At 38.3% G+C, this 24,911-nt stretch overlaps 2 protein-coding genes across 14 annotated transcripts in view; one reads left to right on the forward strand and one right to left on the reverse strand.

Moving 5' to 3' along the window:
• INVS (inversin) overlaps positions 1 to 2,499 on the forward strand; it is a 160,609-nt gene extending 158,110 nt beyond the window's left edge. For 7 of the 13 annotated variants that reach the window (XM_021066607.1, XM_021066606.1, XM_021066600.1 and 4 more), the window contains one exon: positions 533 to 2,327. In XM_021066607.1, the coding sequence (XP_020922266.1) occupies positions 533 to 678 (146 nt within the window). In that variant the 3' untranslated portion in view covers positions 679 to 2,327. Of the gene's footprint in view, positions 1 to 532 lie in introns of all 13 variants that reach the window. The other 6 variants (XM_021066620.1, XM_021066660.1, XM_021066648.1 and 3 more) reach the window with 3 other exon arrangements.
• Positions 2,241 to 24,911, reverse strand: part of TEX10 (testis expressed 10) — a 62,513-nt gene continuing 39,842 nt past the window's right edge. Inside the window, exons 12-15 of the mRNA XM_001925941.6 lie at positions 10,461 to 10,541; positions 8,801 to 8,982; positions 3,675 to 3,885; positions 2,241 to 2,458 (exon numbers count right to left, since the gene is read on the reverse strand). Of these exons, the coding sequence (XP_001925976.2) occupies positions 2,345 to 2,458; positions 3,675 to 3,885; positions 8,801 to 8,982; positions 10,461 to 10,541 (588 nt within the window). The 3' untranslated portion in view covers positions 2,241 to 2,344. The remainder of the gene's footprint in view (positions 2,459 to 3,674; positions 3,886 to 8,800; positions 8,983 to 10,460; positions 10,542 to 24,911) is intronic.

The raw sequence follows: 24,911 nt of genomic DNA on the forward strand, positions 1-24,911 counted from the left end.
CCAATTGCCCCTAGCCTGGGAACTTCCATATGTCGTGGGTTCAGCCCTAAAAAGCCAAAAAAAAAAAAAAAAAGAGTAGCAAGTATCTTTGAGATGATGGAAAATGCAAGGCTGATACCATCCTTTTCTCTACAATGAACTAGTTATTACTTTAGCACCAGGGATAGTCCAAAAACTAAACACTTTCTCCTCCCCACCAACAAACTTCCCTTCAGCATTAAAATTAATAATCTGGAGTTCCCGTGGTGGCGCAGTGGTTAACGAATCCGACTAGGAACCATGAGGTTGCGGGTTCGATCCCGGGCCTTGCTCAGTGGGTTAAGGATCCAGTGTTGCCATGAGCTGTGGTGTAGGTTGCAGACGCAGCTCGGATCCTGCGTTGCTGTGGCTCTGGCGTAGGCCGGTGGCTACGGCTCTGATTAGACCCCTAGCCTGGGAATCTCCATATGCTGCAGAAGTGGCCCTAGAAAAGGCAAAAAGACAAAAATAAAATTAATAATCTGAGTATCTATCTGGTATTTGTTTTTAACAGTGAGCAACTTGCCGTGTATACACCTCCTTGACAACAGTGGAAGATCAAAGAATTTTTCTTATAACCTGCAATCAGCTAATCCATCAAAAAACAAGACAAAGCTTCGACTGCCTATGGAGGAAAACTGCCTGGGGACGCTCCAATAGCTAGTGCAGAGTTCAGGTTCTGGTTCTCTGCCGATTATCTTTTACTCTTGTGGTAAACTATCTATGCCCAAAGCCTTACTAATTATTATTAGCTTGAAAATGTAACAATTTAAAGAAAATGTCTGTTTTCTTTCTGCTCTTACACAGCACTGTTTTGCAAATTTTTAGCCAGCACTGAAAGGACCAGGGTATATACTATGCCTGTGCAAAACTGCCTGTCTGCCTCCTCGTGATACAGTACAGCTGGAAAGGAAAAGTTCTAATAACAGTAAAACTAAGAACATGAGCACTAGAGGGGCTGCTGGGTTGGGCCCTCTGCTCGCCACCTGGTGCAAGCCTGGTTTGTTGGCTCCAGTTGAGGAACTTGAGTGCAATGGGGAGGAGCCTGTCCTTCAGCTGCCTGCATTTCACTACTTTTCTGGAACCTAATGCAACAAACTTCATTAGAGACACCTCATCCTATTATTCCAACATTATCAGTTTTCACTTTTAAACCAGAATCATTACCCAGTGTTTGCTTTTAGAAATTGTAAGGCTACAGTAGGTGCTCTGTTGATGGCTTAAATTTTACAGCTCCTGTGTCAGCCTCTGAAGGCCACAGGTTCTGCCATGTCCTCTTTGTGAACAGCGTTCCCAGTGCTGAGCACCAGCAGCATCACAGCACCAAGGCCTCAGTCAAGCAGCTTTACAGACGGGATCATTCACACACAAGGTGTCAATTCAGATCTTAACATTCCACTTGTATTTCCTGAATGACCTGCAGAGGTGAGCAATCTTATCAAAATGCCATTCCTCTGACACAGGAAACGCTGCTAACTGTGCATACTCTAGCTCTCTAAGAACACCTAGTTTAAATAAAATCCAGTGATTATGGACATTTTCACGTTTTTTAAGGGCAAAGCTACTAGAAATGCAGACAGGCAGAACAGTGGCCTGTTAGACTCACAAATATTTCTAGGGCTGCTAGGGCTGCTTCCATTTAAGATTACTGCCACCTCTGTCCTGACAGACAGGAAGCAATAAAGTGTTAATTAACCAGACTTTTTGTAGCTAGCTAATTAAATCACTTCATTACTATAAAAATGTTTATAACATAAGAACTATTATAATGGCTCACTAGTAGAAAATCATTTTGTAAAAGTTACTTGGCTCAGATCAAAGACCTGATCAAAGGTACAGGAAAACCCACAATAGCTGTAACACTGTCTTGAAATCTTGTTAGAAATCCTGTCAATAGAGAAGCTTCAGGTCAGGATGGATAAGGACAACTACTCCCACACAAAACCAAACCAAAAACTAGTCTGTTGTTGTCTGAAGTGGGACTGAGAACACAGTGAAGTGTGCCTAGATACAACTTCAAAGATTAAGCTGATTTCTTAGTGTATAATAGAAGGTACCATCTTATTACTCTATGCTCTGTATAGACTTAGCTATGAAATACAAAATACACCACTATCTGTAACTGTGTATCATATGCTGGTTCAGGAAGCTAACCTGTTCAGCAGTTGGAACTCCTAAGCATTATTTTCCTATTTTAGTGCAAAGGAATGTTCATAAACAACTTCTTTAAAAGTTCAGCTTTAATGACAAACATTTATTACATCAGTCTCTCTTCAAAATTAGATGTGAATAAACAATTTCAAACAGGAGGTGCCATGGTGCCTTTTCAATACACTGTACTCAACGCACTGGGCCCCTGGGGGTGCCCAGTAATGTACACGTTGAAGCAATAATGTAAGTCTGTGAGCCACTGCTCCTGAGCACCTCCACTCTTCAATGTCTGCAGAGAAAAACAAGAGTAGTATGAGAGCTGTACCAAAACTGCTGCCTGATGTTTTTCTTCACACTCAAGGAAGATTGCCAAGTCCCATCATCTAATATCCACAAGAAATCTCACTGAAAAGGGGAACCCATTAATTGGATGTTACCACAGGTAGTGAAAAATCCTAACTATATCCTCAGGTACAAGGGCTACCAATTTCCTCCTGGGTCTTTTCCCTCCCATATTTGCTAGGAACTACTGAAATTTCTCCATTAACCATCCCTGCACTCTGTACTTCCTCCACTTGGCATTCCAGAATCCCTTGATCTTTGCACCAATATTCTGAGAATAAGTCTACAGGTCTCAATTTGTCATTCATAGAGATAGACTCTACAATCTCAGAATAAACCAAATTCTTGACTTTTCTTCCATCCTATTTCTGAATTCTGCATTCTCCTCCATTACTGAGAAAATTCAGAATACATACCTGTGTTATATGGACGTATAAACTCTATTACTCTGAAGTATTTTATATATATATGTATGTATATATATATATATATAATCAGTTAATAAACCCCCCTCAATCAAATACCTACACAAAAACTCTCTCTATCTCAAACCAAAACACCAAAAGCTTCCTAGATAACAGAGCTGCCTGCCCCAGGTGCACAGAGAACCATTAGACAAAGGTGAAGCCTGCTTTTTTCCTCCTCTTCAGTTAAGTGATCAGAAATAGGCCTGCAGTTTATTCCTAATAAATTTCCTTAGAGACAGATAACATTTGTTAGGCACTTAATAAATGTCCGTTAAAGTATAAACTTTATTTGGATGATCTCATTTAATGGTCACCAAAACCCCAAAAAGTTGCTATTATTCCCATTTCTACAGCTAGGGGAAAAAAAAATACCAACAAACTATCAAACTATCATAGTTATCATAGAATCTGGATCACAATCCAGTTTGGAGTTACTGTGAGGCCTGTACCTTTTCCAACTGAGCTGTCACCTTAACTTAATTTGACTATTTTAAGGCTTTTATTACCAATTCTGGAACCAGAGCCACCCCCCTGTTAAGTGACAGGTACTAGGGGAAGCTCTAAGAAATGACCACACTGAGCTTAATTTAATTCCAGGAGTCCATCAATGCACAGGAACCAGGGCCTCCTAGGAGCACCGCCCATGCCCGTGAATCTAGTGCAAATAGGACACAGCCCTCATCCCATGCTTCTTACTGTGATGTTCTTGATGATCTGCTGCACCAAGATGGCATTGCTCAACATGTGGGTCCTGAGGGGTGCATGCTGAAGCAGCAGACGAAGCAGCTGGCCCACGACAGGCAGCTCCTCAGGCCCAGCTCTGCTCACTCGCAGACTCTGCAGCATCAACCTGAGGACTCGAGGCAGGAGAGCCAGGATGGAGACACAGACCCCCCACAGCTTGTCCCTTCAATAACAGAGAAATTAATTAGTGAACCAACACATACAGGAAAAGTGCCCTTTCCATACTTCCACAAACTGAAAATGTCCCTTTACATATTTTCTCATAAAATCCCACAAACCAAAGCTATTAAGAACTGGGTTTCATTAGAGTTAAATGAGCATCATTCTTTTGGTATCTTTATAGAGCAGAAACAAAAATGTTTATGATAGAGGTAAGTGGCAACCACATTCTAGAAGAGTGTCAATTAAATAGAGCAATAACCACTTGGAGGAAAAGTCCACTGGCTGCTAAAGGCTCTGACCTTAGTCAGTTTCTGTACATAATCCTCCCAGTCCCCAAGTCTTTCCAAGAAAACCTGCAGCAACCTTTTCACCCCAATGCCACGTACAGCAACTGCACCAAAAGTGGATACTCAATCCACTCTAGGCCAACCAGATGCTCTTATCTGAAGAGACTCATGCACAGCCAAATTAGGATAGCCATGTGCAAGGAGGAGAAAAAGCCAGAATTCAGACATAGCTAATGATGAGGCAAAGGCACAGAGATAAAGACTACACAATCTAGAAGAAATAGAGGAGCTCCCATTGTGCTCAGCAGTAACGAACCCAACTAGTATCCATGAGTATGTGGGTTTGATCCCTTGCCTCACTCAGTGGATTAGGGATCTGGTGTTGCCATGAGCTGCAGTGTAGGTTAGACACAGCTCGCATCTCACATTGCTGTGGCTGGGAACCTCTATATGCTACAGGTGGAACCCTTTAAAAAAACAAACAAAAAGAGAAAGCAACTGGGCTTTCTCTGCTGGGTTTCAATTTTCTACTTCCACAATTCCTACCCTTTGGGTTTTTGAAATTAGTTACTCCTGTAATGATCCAAATTATTCATTTTCTACTTGAACTTGAGTAGATTCTAAGTAGTTGTGAATCAAAACTGCTATAAGGGCTTCTGGATTCTACATCATACCAAATACAAGTATACTGAACAGATGAGTAAAGTTCAGAATTCCACCTTCACACACCACTGTTAAAGAAAACTGTCTGGGAAAAAAAAAAAAAAAAAAAGGAGTTCCCGTCGTGGCGCAGTGGTTAACGAATCCGACTAGGAACCATGAGGTTGCGGGTTCGGTCCCCGCCCTTGCTCAGTGGGTTAACAATCCGGCGTTGCCATGAGCTGTGGTGTAGGTTGCAGATGCGGCTCGGATCCAGCGTTGCTGTGGCTCTGGTGTAGGCCGGGGACTACAGCTCCGATTCGACCCCTAGCCTGGGAACCTCCATATGCCGCGGGAGCGGCCCAAAGAAATAGCAAAAAGACAAAAAAAAAAAAAAGAAAAAAGAAAAAAAGAAAACTGTCTGGCCAAAAAGAAGAGCAATCTGGGTACCACAAATCATGGAAGCACAACCATGTGAAGAGCCATTGCAGGGTTTTCTAAGATTTGTCATGTACAAAAATAATTTTACTTTTTCTATAAATTGTTCAAAGGAGAGAACCAGGACCGATGAAGTAGAGGGTTTTTTTTCCTTTTTGCATTTTAGGGTCACACCTGTGGCATATGGAAGTTCCCAGGCTAGGGGTCCAATCAGAGCTACAGCTGCTGGCCTATGCCACACCCGTGGCAACGCCAGATCTGAGCCACGTCTGTAACCTACACCACAGCTCATGGCAATGCCGGATCCTTAACCCACTGAGCAAGGCCAGGGATTGAACCCACATCCTCATGCATACTAGTCAGGTTTTTAACCGCTGAGCCATGACAGGAACCCCTGAAGTAGATATTTTAGCGCAACATAAAACAATGGTTCTAAACTACTCTAACTCTGCCAACTTTTGATATAGTCTTGTCAGGTAATACCAACCACCTGTGTTGCCCCCCAAACACAAAGAAACACAGATAATATACTTAAATAAAAAAAAACCAAAAAACCCAAGCCAACAACAAAAACAAACACAACCCAGACATGGAAGGTAGTTAACTAGAACTAGGTTCCCTGTATAGAGCTGAAAGCCAGGAAAATGCAAATGTGAAACTGCCTCATAGGGAGGTCTCCACAGTCCCCTCACAAAAAATGCACAGTCACATAACTCAAAACATGAGTCTGTCTGTTCAGCCCCACCTACTCCCCAAAATAAGGGAGAATTCCCACACCAGGGGCGAAAAAAGCAAATAAATTGGCAAGAATTTAACACCAATAAATCAAGAATGACAAGGAGCTAAGTAAGAACTCAAAATACATCAAAGAAAACTACGTAATAGCTGATTAAATAAAAACTCAACAAAAAGGTTAAATAAAAGAATTAGCAAAATTAAAGACGTTAAAAGAGGAAAGAATGAGAGGCTCCTTGTGTTTTAAAGGAGTTTTTAGGAGAGAACAGAAACAGTGGGGGAGATGACAGAAACAATCAGAGTGCTTTCCTGACCGGAAGAAAAAACATATGAAGTCTTCAGATTGAAGCAGTACACTAAAGGGAGCTCCGCTGTGGCCTAGTGGGTTAAGGACCTGGTATTGTCACTGCTGTGGTGCAGGTCTGATCCTCAGCCTCAGGAACTTTGGCATGCCATGGGCGTAGCCCCCAAAAAAGGGAGTACACGAAGCCGCAAGCAGGATAAATAACAATAAACCTACACTGAGATACTTTGCTGGTGTGCAACACAACAAAGAGAAAGCACTGAAACCACAGAAAAGACTACCACCTACAAACCAGAGGGCTCAGTCAAAGAGATTTTCATTACTAACAATGAATCCAAAAGACAACAGAACAGTTTCTTCAAAGTACAGTGGCCAGTTCCGAACAATTGGTCAAGCCTGATTTTTTCAGTCAGTACTTGTGATCAAAAGCTCCCAGTAATTTGACTGGCACTCTCATTATTTGTAATCTCACAAACATCTTTTCAAGGAGGGCAGGAGCAACCCAAAAGGGAATTTTAAGTACACCTAAGACTGGCTGCCAACACTTCTTTGTGACTAAGTAATGTCATCTTGAAAGATGCAAAGGGTCCTGGCAATACCAAACTTCCTAGTAACCATTACTTTTAAAACAGAATTTTAAATGGGCAAAATGTATTAAATAGAGTGAACTTTGTTCACTCCAGCTGCATAAAATCAAAGTGGGATGTTCTATAAGAAACTAAAAGAGATCTTTGAAATTTCTCATCATAGTGCTTCACAAAAGGGCTGTATTTCACGTGACAGGAAAAGACAAATAGAAATACACATATTTCATAAATGGGGATGCTTATTATAAAATTTTTAGAACTTTGAAAAGTTCCTTACTATTTATAGAAGCCTTTCCTTTTTTTTGGCCACACCCATGGCATATGGAAGTTCCCAGGTCAGGGATCAACCTTTGCTTCAGCAACACTGAATCCTTAACTCACTGCACCCAGCCAGAGACTGAACCCTTGCCTCAATAGTGACCAGAGCAGCTACAAAGACACCGGATCCTTAACCCACTGTGCCATAGCGGGAACTCCACAAAAGCCTTTTCTTGACCTATCATACCTAAAGTTTAATAATGTGTAAGAAAAATACCATCAAATCTGTTTATTTATGTGTAAATCTTACAAGATATTAACAGCAAAATCTACAAAGTTTTAAATGCACACACACTTAGGCTAAAATCCAAATGTCTGTTGACAGTAAAATGGAAAAGTTATAGTACATTTATATAACAGAATACTAGAAAGCAGGGGCACTAGACCACAGCCAATCTGGCCCACAGCCTGTATCTGTAAACAAAACTTCCATGGAACAGTCACACCCATTCGTTTATGTATTATCTAATGCTGCTTTCACAAGACCAGGCTAGCGCTGAGCAGTTCTGACAAGACTTTAGTTTGAAAAATCTAAAATATTCACTCTCTGACTCTTTACAGAAAGAAGTTTGCTGATCCCTGGTACAGAGAAAAATGAAATACATTTTTGAATCAACATAAAAAACTCTCACAGATGATAAAAATCAAATCACAAAATATAAATACAAAATTATTCCTCTTATATAAAATTCTTTAAAAATGCACCAAACAAAAATGAAACTGTTTATAAATTCATATCAACTTTTTATATAAAAAGGCAAGGAAGTGACCTAATACAAATGCGATGTGTGGGGATACAGAAGAGAAACTTAACATGGAAGGTATGTGGACAGAGTGTGTGCTGATGATGTTCTACTCTGAACCTGAAGGTTGGTTACATGGATGTTCAGTTTATACGTAGTCTTTAAACTATTTAAATGTTTTATATACGTATAGTTCTATGACATTTAAAAGCTCAAAGAAGAACAGAAAGCAAATATTAAAGTGTGATAGAATGATTTTTATTTTCTTATATTTGCTCATCTGTTAGATTTTTAAAAAACCTTCTGTAGGGAATTCTTAACAGCATACCAGTAAGAACATAAGCATGAGAATACTTTTTGAAAATTAAAATGAAATCCTCTGTATTATCCTAAAAGCTCTGGCCTAAAAATTATATAGAGCAACAGTACTAATTAAAAACACTAGCATCTTAGAACAATTTCTTTAAATCCAGGAATTTAAAATTCCATACTGGCTAATTCTAATAAAGCTCCAAACAAAATACAAAGGCTTGTACCAATAAGCCCATCCTTCTAAAAGTAGAAATTTTCTTCTTGCCAGATCTCTAAGCAACGTTAATAAGGAAAGCTTACAAGAAATTTTATAATAATGCCATCTAACTTTTCAAATTTGTTTAAGGAAAAAACAAAAACTAAGACTGCCCACAACACAAAGGGGATTCACAAAAGAACAAAGAAAAAACTAGCTAGGTTTATCCAAACTCTGAAAGAGAATTAGATTTTGGAAATAATCTTTTTTTGGATTGATTTACTGACTGATTGGCTGTTGGATAGAGAGGGAGTTGTACAGGAAGAAATAAAATTAAAGAAACACAAAAACTATTACCTCTTTCTTAGATGTTCTGCTTCTCCTTTCTCTAAAGTGAGCAGAAAATAAAGAAGACTGTAGCAACAAGAAGCCAGAAATGGCAGTAGCGTCTCACTAAGTACACATGTATGATCCAGGAGCTTACAGATAACACCCAAAACACAGCCAGCCGTGCTGTCAGGAATTACAGTCAACCCAACCTGGACAGAGAAAAATGAGATTAATGACCTCTTTACAACAGCTGCTTTCCTCATGATAAAACCAAACACCATTAACTGGAGAGTTAACCTTCTATTACTTCTATCAATGGAAATTAATATATATATAATACAAGCCATAAAACCTACCACACCTCAAGGGCCTGTTTTCCTTTAAATGACTTTAAAAATATGCAAACTCAAGAAGTATTTCTAACCCAATCAACCACCTCCCTTTCATGACAAAATCTTCTAAAATTTTCTAGATGTTACAATTTCTACCAATGGTCATAAATACTATTATTTAAAAGGATTATCGCATGCATCCAAAGAAAATCTTGATACCAATAATCACACTTACATGATCTTTAGATTATTTAGACTGGAAAAGACCAGTATCTGGCACCAGCCCCATCCCTAATAATTAAATGTACAAACCAGAGTTCATTTTACAATTATCCTTCTCTTGTCCTTTGACTTAACTAGTCATTCAGACAGAACTAAGGAAAATAGCTGTACTGGAGTAAGATAATACTCTACTTACACTCGACTGCTTCACTGTCTCAAAGCCCAGATAAGGGACATCATGGTAGGCTAACTTCTCTGGACTCTACTGTATAAACTATCATCAAGGTGGACTCTAACTTGTAGCTGCTATGTGTATATGGTTTAAATCTCCTACAAACTACTGTGGAGTAATCCTAAAGTCTGCAAGCTCTGAGGTTCTAACCTTTCCATCAGGCTGTCTGAAAAAAAAGTGGCCAAGACTGGCTATTTTTTACTAGAATGTAGTGAATGTAGTCAAAAGAGGGCATAAATTTCTGGAGTAGAAGTTAAAGGGGGGGGGGGCCTGCACCTATAAAATTATCCAAATAAGAGAGAGTTTCTGGGAAATAATTTTTTGGAGTCCTCCCTTATACTGTAGTACATTATACTAAAAACCCAAAAGTCAAAGTGTAAATGTTGGAGGAAATTAACAGCACAACCCAGGAATACCTAATGTGAATTTACTACCAGTGGGAACAAGAGATACCCACTGGCCAAAAGACAAGTCAGTTTCATGGCTGAGCTTATGTTTCCAGTGTCCAGGCCTTAGGCCTGTCAGGTGACATCCCTCCTTTAGACCTCAAACTTTCTAGGTGGACACTCGACCATAGTCTGGATGCTGAATTCTACACTGACACTGGGCACATGTTAATTAAAGCATTTTAGTCAGAAGGACCTGAAATATAATTTTAAAGTATTTCACTGCACACTTGTACAAAAATAAGGTCCTGGGAAAAGAGGGGATGTCCCCCAAGTCATAGAATTAATTAGTAACAGCCAGAAAAAGACACCCAAGCATCATGCTGTGAGAGGCCATGAAATTATTAAGCTTAGAATTCTGGACTCACTCTCTCCTTGGCCATGGCAAACTCAATCTTAACTAATGAATCTCTGTGCTTATTTGTGTAACAGAAAAAAATTTTAAGTATATTTACCAAATGCTTACTGATGGCACTTTGCAGGACGTCAAAGCTTTGGCTTCGGGCAGGGATAACCAATAAATTGTGACAAACTGTCTGTCAGAAAAGGAGAACAACCAAAACCAAATCAGAACATTTCAGGTCAGAAACAAGTTCAAGAGATTTTGGGGGGGGTGTAAATCTAATTAAAAGAAAACTTAACAAAAAATGACATTAAAAAAGCAAATGTCAAACAATCAGGCCTCATATATATGGGCTAGTTTTCCAAACAGTTCATTTGTTAAACATTTACTGAGCATTAACCTAGTCCTATTAGATGCTCTGCACAGGAAGGAAAGAAGAAACTCTTCCGTCCCACAGCCTTTGAGTAGCTTAAAATCTACCAAGGTAGAGGCTACATTTCTATTAAGTAACTGCTACAATAAGGAGACCTCGGTGATGTGAACAGAGGGCTAACAAAAGTCTCTGTCCCATGTGGTGGAAAAATATAGACAAAAACTTGTGATCCAGAAAATAACAATACCCTGTTCAAATTAATTATAATGCTGCCTTCTATTCCTCAAAAGGTTAACAAAAAAAAAAAAAAAAAAGACAGGCTACAAGAAAAGAACAATATGAATGAGGTGAGAATCAAATCTCTAGTATTTTACCAAGAATACACAATGGATAAAGGGTAGTCCTTTAAATAAATGATAATGGGAAAACCAGCCATCACATGCAGAGAAATAAAACTGGAATCCTATCGTGGAGAAAAGGGAACCCTCCTACAATGCTAGTGGGAATATAAGGGGATAAGTTGGTGCAACCACTATGGAAATCAGTATAGAGATTTCCTCAAAAAAACTAAGAATAGAACTACCATATGATCTAGAAATTCTACTCGTGGGCATATATCCAGAGAAAATCATAATTCAAAAAGATACAGGCAGCCCAATGTTCACTGCAGCACTATTCACAATAGCCAAGACATGGAAGCAACCTAAATGTCCATCAACAGAGGAATGGACAAAGAAGATGTGGTACACATATACGATGGAATACTACTCAGCTGTAAAAAAGAATGCCATTTGCAGCAACATGGATGGATCTAGAGACTATCATACTAAGTGAAGTCAGAGAATGACGAATATCCTATCATGTCACTTATGTGTGGAATCTAATTTTAAAAATATAAAAATGAAATTATTTACAAAATAGAAAAGACTCATATATTTTAAAAGCAAACTTATGGTTACCAAGAGAGATGGGGGGGAGGGATAAATTAGGGGATTGGGATTAACATATACACACTATTATATATAAAAGATAATCAAAAAGGACCTACTGTGTAGCACAGGGAACTCTACTTACTATTCTGTAATAATCTATATAGGTAAAGAATCTGAAAAAGAACAGATATACGCACATCTAAATCACTTTGCAATACACCTGAAACTAACACAACATTGAAAATCGACTATATTTCAATAAAAAATTAAAATTAAAAAAAGAAAAACATATTACAGAAAAAACTGTGATCCAAAGTACCTATTCAAATTAATTATAATGATGCCTATTCCCCAAAGGTAAAAGGAAGTAATCAGTCTACAGTAAAAGAAGAAAAACAAGAATGAGGTGGGATTAAATCTTTAGCATTTTTAATTTTCTAAGTTCTTAAAATAAAAAGAGGGAAGGACAGCATCAGGTCCTTCAGAGAATCACAAGACAACTCCAGAGCTGATGGAATGTGGTACCAAAAATAAAATATGTAGATAAATGCCATGGAAAGACAAAGACCAGTAGAAAGACTATCCACTCTATGAAGAGAATGGGTACTTAAAGTAAATTCAAGAGGACTGTCAATCCTCAAAAATCAATAGCTCTACGCATATGTCTCTATAAAACCCCCTGTAGACTGATACCACTAAAGAGTTTTCACTAGCAAATTGTCTTATCTTTTAAACCTATAGGCAACAAAGTAAACAACATTATTTCCAATGCTGCCTTCCTACTTCAAAATGAGTGTAGCGAATGTTTTTCTTGTTAAGGCTGCACCTGAGGAATGTGCAAGTTCCCAGGCTATGGGTTGAATTGGACAGCTGCAAGCTTACACCACAGCCACAGCAAGGTTGGGATCTGAGCTACATCTGTGACCTATGCCACAGCTTGCAGCAATGCCAGATCCTTAACTCACTGAGCGAAGCCAGGGATTGAACCCATATCCTCATGGACACTATGTTGGGTTCTTAACCTGCTAAACCACAATAGGAACTCAGTGAATGTTTTCATTACTAAAAGGTAAGTGATCATTGAAAAGGCCCATTCGATAATTAGTGATCACCACAATCTCTCCCCTTCTGCCTCCCCTCCTTGAATAATTCAATTCTAAAGCCACTGCATGAGGCTAAGCTAGTTCTAGAGTGTGCAGGAGAGCTACAGTGGCCCAGAGCAGGCGATCCATTACAAATAGAGGCACACTGTCCCCAAGAGCTGGAGTTCAAAGGGGTAAGGAAGATACCTTCATGGGAAAGGGATGATACAAAAAGAGACTGATTACAGACAGAGGAACTGATCAAGTGGATAAATATATTAAGTATAATGGGAGCCAAGTTTCTCACCATCAGAAAAGGCAGGTAACAAGAACAAAAGGAGACAACTGGAACAAACCCAGTGGTGTTGAATTCCTGATTTCTGTTCACTGACAGGGTCTAGAAACAGTAACATCTAATAGCAACAAACACACTTAAGAGTCCAGAAGATGGTTTCTAAAATCCACTTTACTCCTAAAGGAAAACTGGGCTTCTCAAAGAAAAACCAGATTGCAGGGCTGAGACGGGGAAAATACAGCATGAAACCAAAACAATACGTGGTACAAGAAAGTAAGGAAGTGGAGTTCTGACTGTGGTGCTGTGGGTTAAGGATCTGGCATTATCCGTGTGGCAGCGCGGGTTCAATCCACAGCCCAGTGCAGTGGGTTAAGGATTTAGCATTGTTGCAAGCTGTGGCTCAGATTCTATCCCTGGCCCAGGAACTTCCATGCGCCTCAGGTGCCACCAACAAAGGAAAAGGGGGTGGGGCAGAGTAAGGAAGTACAGCTGATCCTTGAACAATGTGGAGATCGGGGCACAGACCCTTCATGTAGTAGCAAATCTGTGTGTAACTTAATAGTTACCCCTCCATATCCAAGGTCCCCCCCCCCCCCCATGTGTGGATTCAACCAACCAAAGTATGGTACTGTAGTACTTACTACAGAAAAGTTCAAACCTGTGTTATTCAAGGGTCAATTGTACTCAGAGATAAATGTGGACACATTAAAAGAACAAAGAAATCAGCTTCCAGGAGGTGACCATGGCTAACATGACAGTATCAAAATTAGTAAAGACAGTACAGAATTTTAATCCACTGAATAATATAAGAAACCATATAAACAAAAATAAAAAATTAATGAATAAACTGAGAGACCAAAAAGGAGCAGGATATTTACATTGTTTCAAAGCATCTCCTCATAAAATATTACTAACTACAAAGTGGAAAAAGTAGAGAAGGTGGGTAGATACCACTTGATCAAGTGATCTAAGTCAATATCTAATTGGACAAATCAACACCATGTACTACCCAAACTATGCAGTCAGAAAACCACAGTATTATTCATGTCTTGTTCCTATCAAATTTGTATAACCTGAATCTAACTGTGAGGAAAAAAACTAAACCCAAATTGAGAGTAATTTCACAAAATAACTGTCCTGTGTTCTTCAAGTGTCAAGGTCAACCAAAGGCAAGGAAAGACCGAGGAACTATTCCAGATTTTGAAAGAGACTAAACATACATTACAACCAAATGCAATTAATAATTTCAAATGGATCCTTTAAAGGATATTATTGCGACAATTAGCACAACATGAGTAAAGTTTGAGGACTAGATTACCAATTTTAATTTTCCTGATTTTTATGACTATATTGTATTTATGTAAAATGGAATGGCCTTGTTTGTAAGATAAATACAGGCATATCCTACAGATATTGTGGGTTTAGTTAGACCACCACAATAAAGTGAATATAGCAATAAAGCAAGTCACATGCACTTTTTGGTTTCCCAATACACATACGAGTTATGTTTATACTATATACTGCAGTCTACTTATGTGCAATAGCATTATGTCTATAAAAACAATGTAAGCACTCTAATTTAAAAATATTCTGTTGCTAAAAAATGCTAACCATCATCTGAGCCTTCAGTGACTCATAATCTTTGTGCTAGTGGAGAGTCCTGCCTTGATGCTGAAAGCTCTGACTGATCAGGTGGTGGTTGGTAAGGTTAGAGCGGCTGTGGCAATTTCTTTTAAAATAAGTAAACAATAAAGTTTGCCACAAAGACTGACTCTTCCTTTTGATAGCATTTTACCCAAATCAAACTTCTTTCAAAACTGGAGTTCACCTTCTCAAACGCTGTTGCTCCTTTATCTACTAAATTTATGAAATACTCTAAATCCTTTGTTATCATTTCAACAATCTTCATAGAATCTTCACCAGGAAGAGATTTCATCTCAAAAATAAATAAATAACAACAAAACACTTTCTTTGTTCATTCGTAAGAAGCAACTCCTCATTCCTTAAAGCTTTATCATGAGATTGCAGCAATTCAGTCACATCTTCAGGCTCCACTTGTAACTCTAGTTTTCCTGCTATTTCCACATTTACAGTTACTTCCTCCACTAAAGTCTTGATCCCCTCAGTCATCCATGAGGGTTAGAATCCACTTCTTCCAAACTCCTGTTAATGTTGATATTTTGACCTCTGCCCATGAATTCCAAATGTTTTTAATGCCACCTAGAATGGTGAATCCTTTCCAGAAAGCTTTCAATTTACTTTGCTCAGATCCATCAAAGGAATCACTATCTATGGCAGCTATAGATTTATGAAATATATTTCTTAAATAAGACTTGAAAGTGTAAATGACTCCTCAATCCATGGACTGCAAAATGGATACTGTGTGAACCTATATGAAAAAAAATATTAATTTCATTGTATGTCTCCATCAGAGTGCTCAGGTGACCAGATGCACTGTCAATGGGCAGTAGTATTTTGAAAGGAATCTTTTTCTGAGCAGTAGATCTCAACAGTAGGCTTCAAGTATACAGTAAACTGTGTTGTAAATAGATGTGCCATTATCCAGGTTTTGTTGTTTGACTTATAAAGCAAAGGTAGAGTAGATTTGGCATAGTTCTTCAGGACCCTAGAATTTTCAGAATGGTAAATGAGCACTGGCTTCAACTTAAAAGTCACCAGCTCCATTTGCCCCTGAGAAGAGTCAAGGCTGTCCTTTGAAGATGTGAAACCAGGCAATGACTTCTTTTAACTATATGCAAAGTCCTAGACGACATCTTTGTCCAATATAAAGCTGTTTGCCTACAATGAAAATCTGTTGTTTAGTGTAGCCACCTTCAATTACTTTAAACAGTCTTTTGGAATAATTAGCTACAACTTCTCCATCAACACTTGCTGCTTCATCTTGCTCTTTTGTGTTATGGAGACAGCTTCTTTCCCTAAACCAGCATCTTCTACATTCAAAGTTTTCTTCTGCAGCTTCCTTACCTCTCTCAGCATTCAAAGAAGTGCAGAATTAGGGCCTTGCTCTAGATTTGGCTTTGGCTTAAGGGAATGTTGTGGCTAGTTTAATCTTCTATCCAAACCACTCAAACTTTCTCCGTATCATGAATAAGGCTTGTTTCACTTTCATACCATTCCAATGTTCACTGTGAAGGCACTTTCAATACCAAGAAATTTTCTTCTGCATTCACAACTTGGCTAACTGACATAAGAGGTCTTGCTTTCAGCCTATCTCAGCTTTCAACATGCCTTCCTTACCGAGCTTATAATCATTTCTAGCTTTTGATTTAAAGTACAAGATGTACAACTCTTCCTTTCACTTGAACATTCCTAGAAGACATTACACAGGGTGACTAACCGGCCTAATTTCAATACTGTTTTATTGCAGGGAATAGGGAGGCCTGAGGAGAGGGAGACGGAAGGGGAACTGCGGGTTGGTGGAGCAGTCAGAACACACACAAGCACTGATTAATTTCGCTGACTTGTGTGAGAGCAGTTCATGATGCCCCAACACAATTACAATAGTAACATTAAAGATCACTGATCATAGACGGCCAAATATAATAACAATTAAAAATTTTGAAATATTCTTAGAGTCACCAAAATGTGACAGAGACATGAAGTGTACAAGGGCTATTGGAAAAAATGGGCAACAACAGACGTTCTCAACCCAGTATAGGGTTGCCACAAACCTTCAATTTGTAAAAAACACAGTATCTGTGAAGTGCAATAAAGTGAAGAGCAATAAAACAAAGTAAGCCTATATGCTAAAGTATGGGCTATGGTCATTATATTATCTGAGAAAACAGATACTCTGTACTGTAGTTGTAATTTTTTCCCTAAGTTTGAAATTGTTTCAAAATAAAAGCAAATATTGATACAAACACAACATTGTAAATCAACTACACTTTAACAACAAAAAAAACCCCAGAGTTTATACACACAAAAACATACACATACAGAGGCAGTCCTCACTTTCTACGATTACAGTGTTAATAGAAACTTTCATATATCAGAACCTGACCTGACATTGCAAGATTCGGGAAGAGGCATGGTAATTTGGTCCAATGTGGAAGTTAAGGGGTTTTTAAAAAATATATAAAACTTGGCCCAGGAACTTCCATATGCTGTGGGCACAGCCAAAAAATTAAATAAAAATATAAAACTGGCAGAGTTCCCATCGTGGCCCAGTGGTTAACGAATCCAACTAGGAACCATGAGGTTGCAGGTTCGATCCCTGGCCTTGCTCAGTGGGTTAAGGATCCGGCGTTGCCATGGGCTGTGGTGTACGTTGCAGACGCAGCTCGGATTCAGCGTTGCTGTGGCTACAGCTGGTGTAGGCCAGCGGCTACAGCTCCGGTTAGACCCTGGCCTGGGAACCTCCATATGCCATGGGAGCAGCCCTAGAAAAGGCAAAAAGACCAAAAAAAAAAAAAAAAAAAAAAATATATATATATATATATATATATATATATAAAACTTCTTTATTTTTAAGAAGGTTTTTTTATACATTTAATATCTATATTGAAGAATTTTCTACCTAATTTATCAGAATACATACAGAAATGTCATGCACCTAGCACTTTTTTTTTTTTTGCATTTTAGGGCTGCACTCATGGCATACAGAGGTTCCCAGACTAGGGGTCAAATTGGAGTTACAGCTGCCGGTCACAGCCACAGCCACAGCAACACAGGATCCGGGCCTCGTCTATGACCTACACCACAGCTCACGGCAACACCAGATCCCCAACCCGCTGAGTGAGGCCAGAAATTGAACCCGAATCCTCATGGATACTAGTCGGATTCATTTCTGCTGCGCCACAACAGGAACTCTGCTAGAACTTTTTATAAAATCATTTTATTGCTGTATTAAAATGTTAAAAAGAACAGGTAAAAGAAATTATAATTATTACAACATTAAAATTCAGATTTAGAGATGCTTTCACTTATCCAAAAAATTACATCAAAGAATATATTTACAGAGTGACAGTTTCCATATACTCACACAACAAAACAGGGCTCAATGTTCTAAGAAAGTGTCATCAAATTTACCTTTGGCAGATTACATTTTACCTTTCCCCTGTTAGTCAACTCTCAACTATTATCAACGAATAATTTAAAAAAAAAAAAAAAAAGTGAGAAAGAGAGAGCCTGCTCTCTCTTTCCCTACCCCACTATTCTTTTATGTACCACGGCTTGTGGAGGGGACAAACTCACTTCAACCAAGCTGCCTCTAAAGACCACCCAAGGGTACTGGAAGAATGTTTGTGTTCAGAATCCTTTTGTGCTTAACTTGCTTTTTCCTATTATTCCAACTGCTTAATTAAAATGGCTTTATAATAGATATCTGATATATAAGCCCACTAGCTTTATTTATTTATTTATTTATTTTTTTGTCTTTGTTGCTATTTCTTGGGCCGCTCCCACGGCATATGGAGGTTCCCAGGCTAGGGGTCGAATCGGAGCTGCAGCCACCGGCCTAAGCCAGAGCCACAGCAACGCGGGATCCGAGCCGCGTCTGCAACCTACACCACAGCTCACGGCAACGCCGGATCGTTAACCCACTGAGCAAGGGCAGGGACCGAACCCGCAACCTCATGGTTCCTAGTCGGATTCGTTAACCACTGCGCCACGACGGGAACTCCCACTAGCTTTATTTTTATTCAACACTATCTTATTCTTCTGCATTTCAAGATAAATTTTAGAATTTTCTTTTCTTTCTTTTTTTGTCTTTTGTCTTTTTAGGGCCGCACCAGAGGCATTTGGAGGTTCCCAGGCTAGGGGTCCAATCCAAACTACAGCTGCCAGCTTACGCCACAGCCACAGCAATGCCAGATCCAAGCCGCATCTGCGACCTACACCACAGTTCACGGCAATGGCAGATCCTTAACTCACCAAGCAAGCCCAAGGATCAACCCAAAACCTCATAGTTCCTAGTCAGATTTGTCTCCACTGTGCCATGGTGGGAACTCCTAGAATCACCTTTTCAATTTCCACAAAAACATTTGCTCTGATTTTGACTTGAATTACTCTATATCTATACTACAGAGAGAGCTATTATTTTTATAATATTGGGGCCTCCCAATCCATAAACATTATATATTCCTGCAAGTATTTAGGTCATATTTAATATCTCTTAGTAATATTTATAGTTTTCCATGTCCTCAGAGGTCTTCAGCAATTCTCTGGTGAAATTCTCTTTTGATCTGTGTGTGCGTGTGTACGTGTGTATCCCTATTGCTAAGGTACAACTTTCAAGAGTACAGTGTAAGCTGATGTATGCACCAAAGACACAACCCACTTCCAGGCCAGGAACTTAAGTTAATCATTGTTTTCTTAGGACCAAGAGCCGCAGAGGTTATTGGCTTAGCCTTTAAGCCCCTCTACTTTTGCCACTTAAGAATTTGGGAAATGCTGGGGGGATCAGACCCCTCAGAGGCCCCTTGTGTCGCCTATTTTCTCAATCCAGCCCAGCAAGATGGTCAAAAGGTTGACTGGATTCTCCATCCTCCAATAGGGGCAATATGACAAAGTCAAATTCTCATCTTCTTGCCTGAGAGACAAGTCTCCTTAGGTACGCTGATGAATAAAAATCTGTATATGCACAAAATGATGAAATTCCACATGGCCAAAGAATCCGCGGAGTTGTGAGCAAAACAATTCCCAAAGCTCAAACGGGGCAGAGATGTCTGAGTTCTAACCAGCCAGAATGGAGTGTCTTCATAGAAAACCCAGATCATTCAGATGATACTCAAAAAGAGAACATATCAATAGTCGAACATACATTAGCACTGGGGTAGGAGTTAGCAAACTTTTTCTGTAAAGGCCAAAGAGTAAATATTTTAGGCTTTGCAGGCCACATAGATTCTGCCACATATTCTAGGATTCTAGGGTGGGTCCCCTCCACTTCCCATTTTAACAATGGCTTAAAAAAACAACAACAACCAAAAAAACCCATAAGCACTCTAGCTCAAGGATGGTACAAAAACAGGGCCAACCCAGATTTGGCCTGTAGACTGCTGTCTGTTAACCCTTGCGCTTTGGTAAAGGCTACTTGTTCTAATAAACCACCCCAACAAAATTTACAAACAAAACTCTAAAGGATAAAGCTCATAACTCAAGCAACCTGCCTGCCAGAACAAAACACTCTTTAAAAGAAAACAAAATCCAACAGGTGAAATTTCCATTGTCCAATATCCTCTCAAAAACCACTAGACATACTAGTAACACAAAACTGTGCCACATAATCAGGAGAAAAAAAATCAACAGAGATGATAAAATTAGCAGAAAGGAATGTTAAAACAATTATAAATATGTTCAAGTAGCTAAAGAAAAATTAATGTAAGAGAAACAGAAGATGAACCAAAAAATTTCCTGAGATTAAAAAACACATAATCTAAAACTTAAAATTCACTGGTTAGTCTTTGTTCACAGATCACATGGTCATCTTTATAAAAACATGGATCAATAGAAAAAAATTTTGGCACTAATAAGCAATTATAGCAACATTACAGGATATAACATTAACATAAAAAAGTCAATTGCTTTCCTAAATACCTGCAATGAACAAATGGAATGTGAAATTAAAAACATAATACCACGTATATTATCCCAAAAATGAAACATTCAGGTATAAATCTAATAAAATATGCCTAAGATCTATAGGAAGTAAACTATAAAACCCCGATGACCAAATTCAAAGAACTAAATAAATGGAGGGTAAGAGCCCACACACACTACCGTATAAACTAGATGATTAACGAGAATCTACTGTACAGCACAGGAAAATCTACTCAATAGTTTGTAATAACTTATATGGGAAAAAAAAATGGATATATTCACACGTATGACTGATTCACTTTGCTGTACACCTGAACTAATATAATATTGTAAATCAACTATACGCCAGTAAATTTAATAATAAATAAATAAATGGAGGATATTCCATGTTCATGCATAGAATGACTCAATATTCTCAAGATGTAGTTCTCCACTTGATCTATGGACTCAATACAAATCCGACCAAAACCCCAGCAGGGTGTTCCCTGGTGGCATAGGAAGTTAAGGATCTGGCATTGTCACTGTTGTGGCTTGGGTTCATTCCCTGGCCCAAGAACTTTCACATGCTGCAGGTGCTGCCAAAAAGAAACAAAGAAAAACCATATAGAAAATTAAAACCAACTACTCTAAAAATCTTTAAAAACAAAATAAAATAATAGACTGATTCTAAAGTTTATACAGAGAGGCAAAAGACCCAGAGAGGCAAAAGACCCAGAATAAGCAGCATACATTTAAAGAGAACATTTTGGAGGACTAACACTAACCAACTTCAAAAAATACTATAAAGTCACAGCAATCAAGACAGGTGATACTAGCAAAAGAATAGATAAATAAATGGAATAAACAGAGAGCCCAGAAATAGACCCACACAGTCAACTGATTTTTAACAATGGAGCAAAGACTGTCTTTTCAACAAATAGTGCTATAACAATTGGACATCCATATGGGAAAAAAAATAATCTAGACAAAGACCTTCAACCCATCACAAAAATTAACTCAAAATGGATGACAACAGACCTAAACATAAAATGCAAAACTATAAAACTCTTAGTAACACAGGAAAAATGTAGTTGCGCCTGAGTGTGGTAATGACTTTTTAGACACAAAATGAAGGTACAATGCATGAATAAAATAACCGAAAAGTTGGATGTCATTAAAATTAAAAACTTCTGTTCTGTGAAAGATAATGTCAAGAGTATGGAGTTCCCGACATGGCGCAGTGGTTAACGAATCCGACTGGGAACTATGAGGTTTCGGGTTTGATCCCTGGCCTAGCTCACTGGGTTAAGGATCCAGCATTGCCATGAGCTGTGGTGTATAGATTGCAGACACGGCTGGGATCCCATGTTGCTGTGGCTCTGGCGCAGGCTGGCGGCTACAGCTCTGATTCGACCCCTAGCCTGGGGACCTCCATATGCCGCGGGAGCAGCCTCAGAAAAGGCAAAAAGACAAAAAAAAAAAAAAAAAAAGAGTATGAAAAGACAAGCCACAGGCTAGGAGAAAATCTTGGCAAGATTATCTGATAAGGGACTGTTATCCAAATACTCAAAGAACTCTTAAAATTCAATAATAAGGAAATATCCAAATTTAAAAATGGGCCAAAGACCATAAGAGACACCTCACCAAAGAAGACACAGGGCAAATAAGCATATGAAAAGATGCTCCACATCATATGCTATCAGGGAAATGCAAATTAAAGCAAACTGAAACAATGAAATACCACTATACACTTATTAGAATGACCAAAATCTGGAACACTGACAATACAAAATGTTGGCAAGGATATGGAGCAACGGAATCGCTCATTTACTGCTGGTGGAAATGCAAAATGGAACAGCCACCTTGGAAGTCTGTTTGGTGGTTTCTTATAATTTAAACATACTCTGACCACATGATCCAGCAATTGCTCTCCTTAGTATTTACTCAAAGAGGCTGAAAACTTATGACCACACAAAAACCTATACATGAGCATTTATAGAAGCTTTATTAGTAATTGCCAAAATGTGAAGGTAATCAAGATATCCTTCGGTAGGTAAATGGATAAACTGATACATCCAGACAATGAAATGTTACTTAGTGCCAAAAAAAAAAAAAAAGATCTATAGAGTCATTGGGAAAAAAAAAAAAAAGGAGGAACCTTAAATAAATATTACTAAGTTAAAGAAACCAACCTGAAAAGTCTATATATTATATGGCTCCAAATATATGACATTCTGCAGAAGGCAAAACTATGAAGACAGTAGTTAGATCAGTGGCTGAAAAGACGTTGAAGCAGGAGAAGAAGATAAACAGGCAAAGCACTGAGGACTGTAGGGCAATGAAAATACTCCATATGATTCCATAATGATAGATGCATGTCATTATACATTTGTCCAAACCCAGAAATGTATAATACCAAGAGTGAACCCTAATGTAAACTAGGGACTTTGGGTGATTATATCAACATGAATTCATTAACTGTAACAAATGTACCACTCTGGTGGGGAATGTTGATAATGGGGAAAGCTATGCAAGTGTGGGGGCAGAAGGTATATAGGAGGGTATATTTGTTCCTTCTCTTCAATTTTGCTGTGAACCTAAAACTCCCTAAAAAAAAAAGAGTCTTAATTTTTTAAAAAAAATTAATTGGTTAAATTTAAGAGCAGATTAGATACTACAGAAAGAATCAGCGATCTTGGACATGATGAAAGGAATATAAAAGAATTAATATAATCAAACAGCTGAAAAATATGATAAAAGGAAAAAATTTTTAAACTTGTAGGAACAAAAGTATGTAGCGGAAAAAAAACACTCACATTACACACAGAAAAACAAAAATAAGAATGACCCTACATGTGGTGCAGCAGGTTAAGGATCCAGCATTGTCACTGCAGCAGCCTGGGTCGCTGCTGTGGAGCAGGTTCAATCCCTGGCTTGGGAACTTCCACATGCCCTAGGTGTTACCAAGAACAAACAAAAACAGCAAATACTTAAAAACAGAAAACAAAGAAGCAGAGCTAACATGCCAACAGTGGAGATAAAATTGAATCCTCAAATTACTGAAGCTATAAAAATATTCCACTTTTAAAAAGTTCAATAATGTAAAACTAAACAATATGGTTCGGAGTTACAGTCTAATGTGGTAAAACTATAAAGGAGCAAGAGTTATGATAATATTTAAGATGTTACTCTGAAGGGAGAGGGGAAAGGCACAAAGGGGTTTCAAAAATAATGGAAAATGTTCTATTTCTTAAATTGGATTAATGTTTTATTATTATCCTTCAGAACATATCTATGTTAAAAAGTACTCTTTTATAACCACTGAAAAATTTATAAATGACATCAACCTTAAAACCTTTCACTGGCTCTGGAACAGAAATCTCCATTTGGGAATGGTATCTCCGTCCAGATTCCTTTTTCCTTAGCGATCTTTCCCCTGTTAACTACTCTTTCCATCATTAACAGCAAGATCATAGAATTCTTCCTTCAGTGCTCAGAAGAAATGATCACATAGATACTAAGTGAAAACTGCAAGGTCTAAATCAGTGTATAGAGTACGTTATCGCCATAATAGGAGAAAAGCAAAATAATACATGTACTCATTTGCAAAGGTATCTAAAAGAATACATTTGGAAACCAGGGAGGGAAAATGGATGGCTGGGAGATAGGAAATGGAAGAATACCTTTTATTATTACCCTTTGTACTCTATGAACACCTACTCAAAAAAAAGTCTAATTTTAAAAAAATCACTTCAGCCTAGGCAGAATCTTGTCAGCCTAGGCAGATAAAACTACAACAAAACAACTAAACAATTTCACTCTACTAATATTTTTCAAATGAAATCACTAGAAAAATTAATTTTTACACTAAGGATGTCAAAACCACACATATTTCAAAAAATTACACATGAAAAGGCCAACTCAATTATAGTAAAATTTATCCAAAATAAAACTGAAATCTTCACTTAAGAACTTCAAAAAACAAAGGAGTTCCTTGTTGGCCTAGTGGCTAAGGATCTAGTAGTGTCACTGCTGTAGTGCAGGTTCGATCCCTGGCCTGGGAACTTTTGTATATTGTAGGCCCAGCGCCCACCCCCCAAAAAAAACTTCAAAAACTGAAACTGAAGCTTTCAGATTTTTCCTAATTTATGTCTTAACATTCCAAAGACAGAAAGCTTAAAGTTTAATACATGTTCTTGCCCAATGCTCACTCAGAAATATAGCTGATCACATTTTAATGAAAATTGTAGTATGGCTTTACACAGACGATGTGCTTATGAAAAATTAAAATTGTCAGAAAGATTACCAGGGTTGTTCAAGTTACCAAACTAGACACTAATGA

This window comes from Sus scrofa, chromosome 1, assembly GCF_000003025.6.
Source record: "Sus scrofa isolate TJ Tabasco breed Duroc chromosome 1, Sscrofa11.1, whole genome shotgun sequence".
NCBI classification, from domain to species: Eukaryota; Metazoa; Chordata; class Mammalia; order Artiodactyla; family Suidae; genus Sus; species Sus scrofa.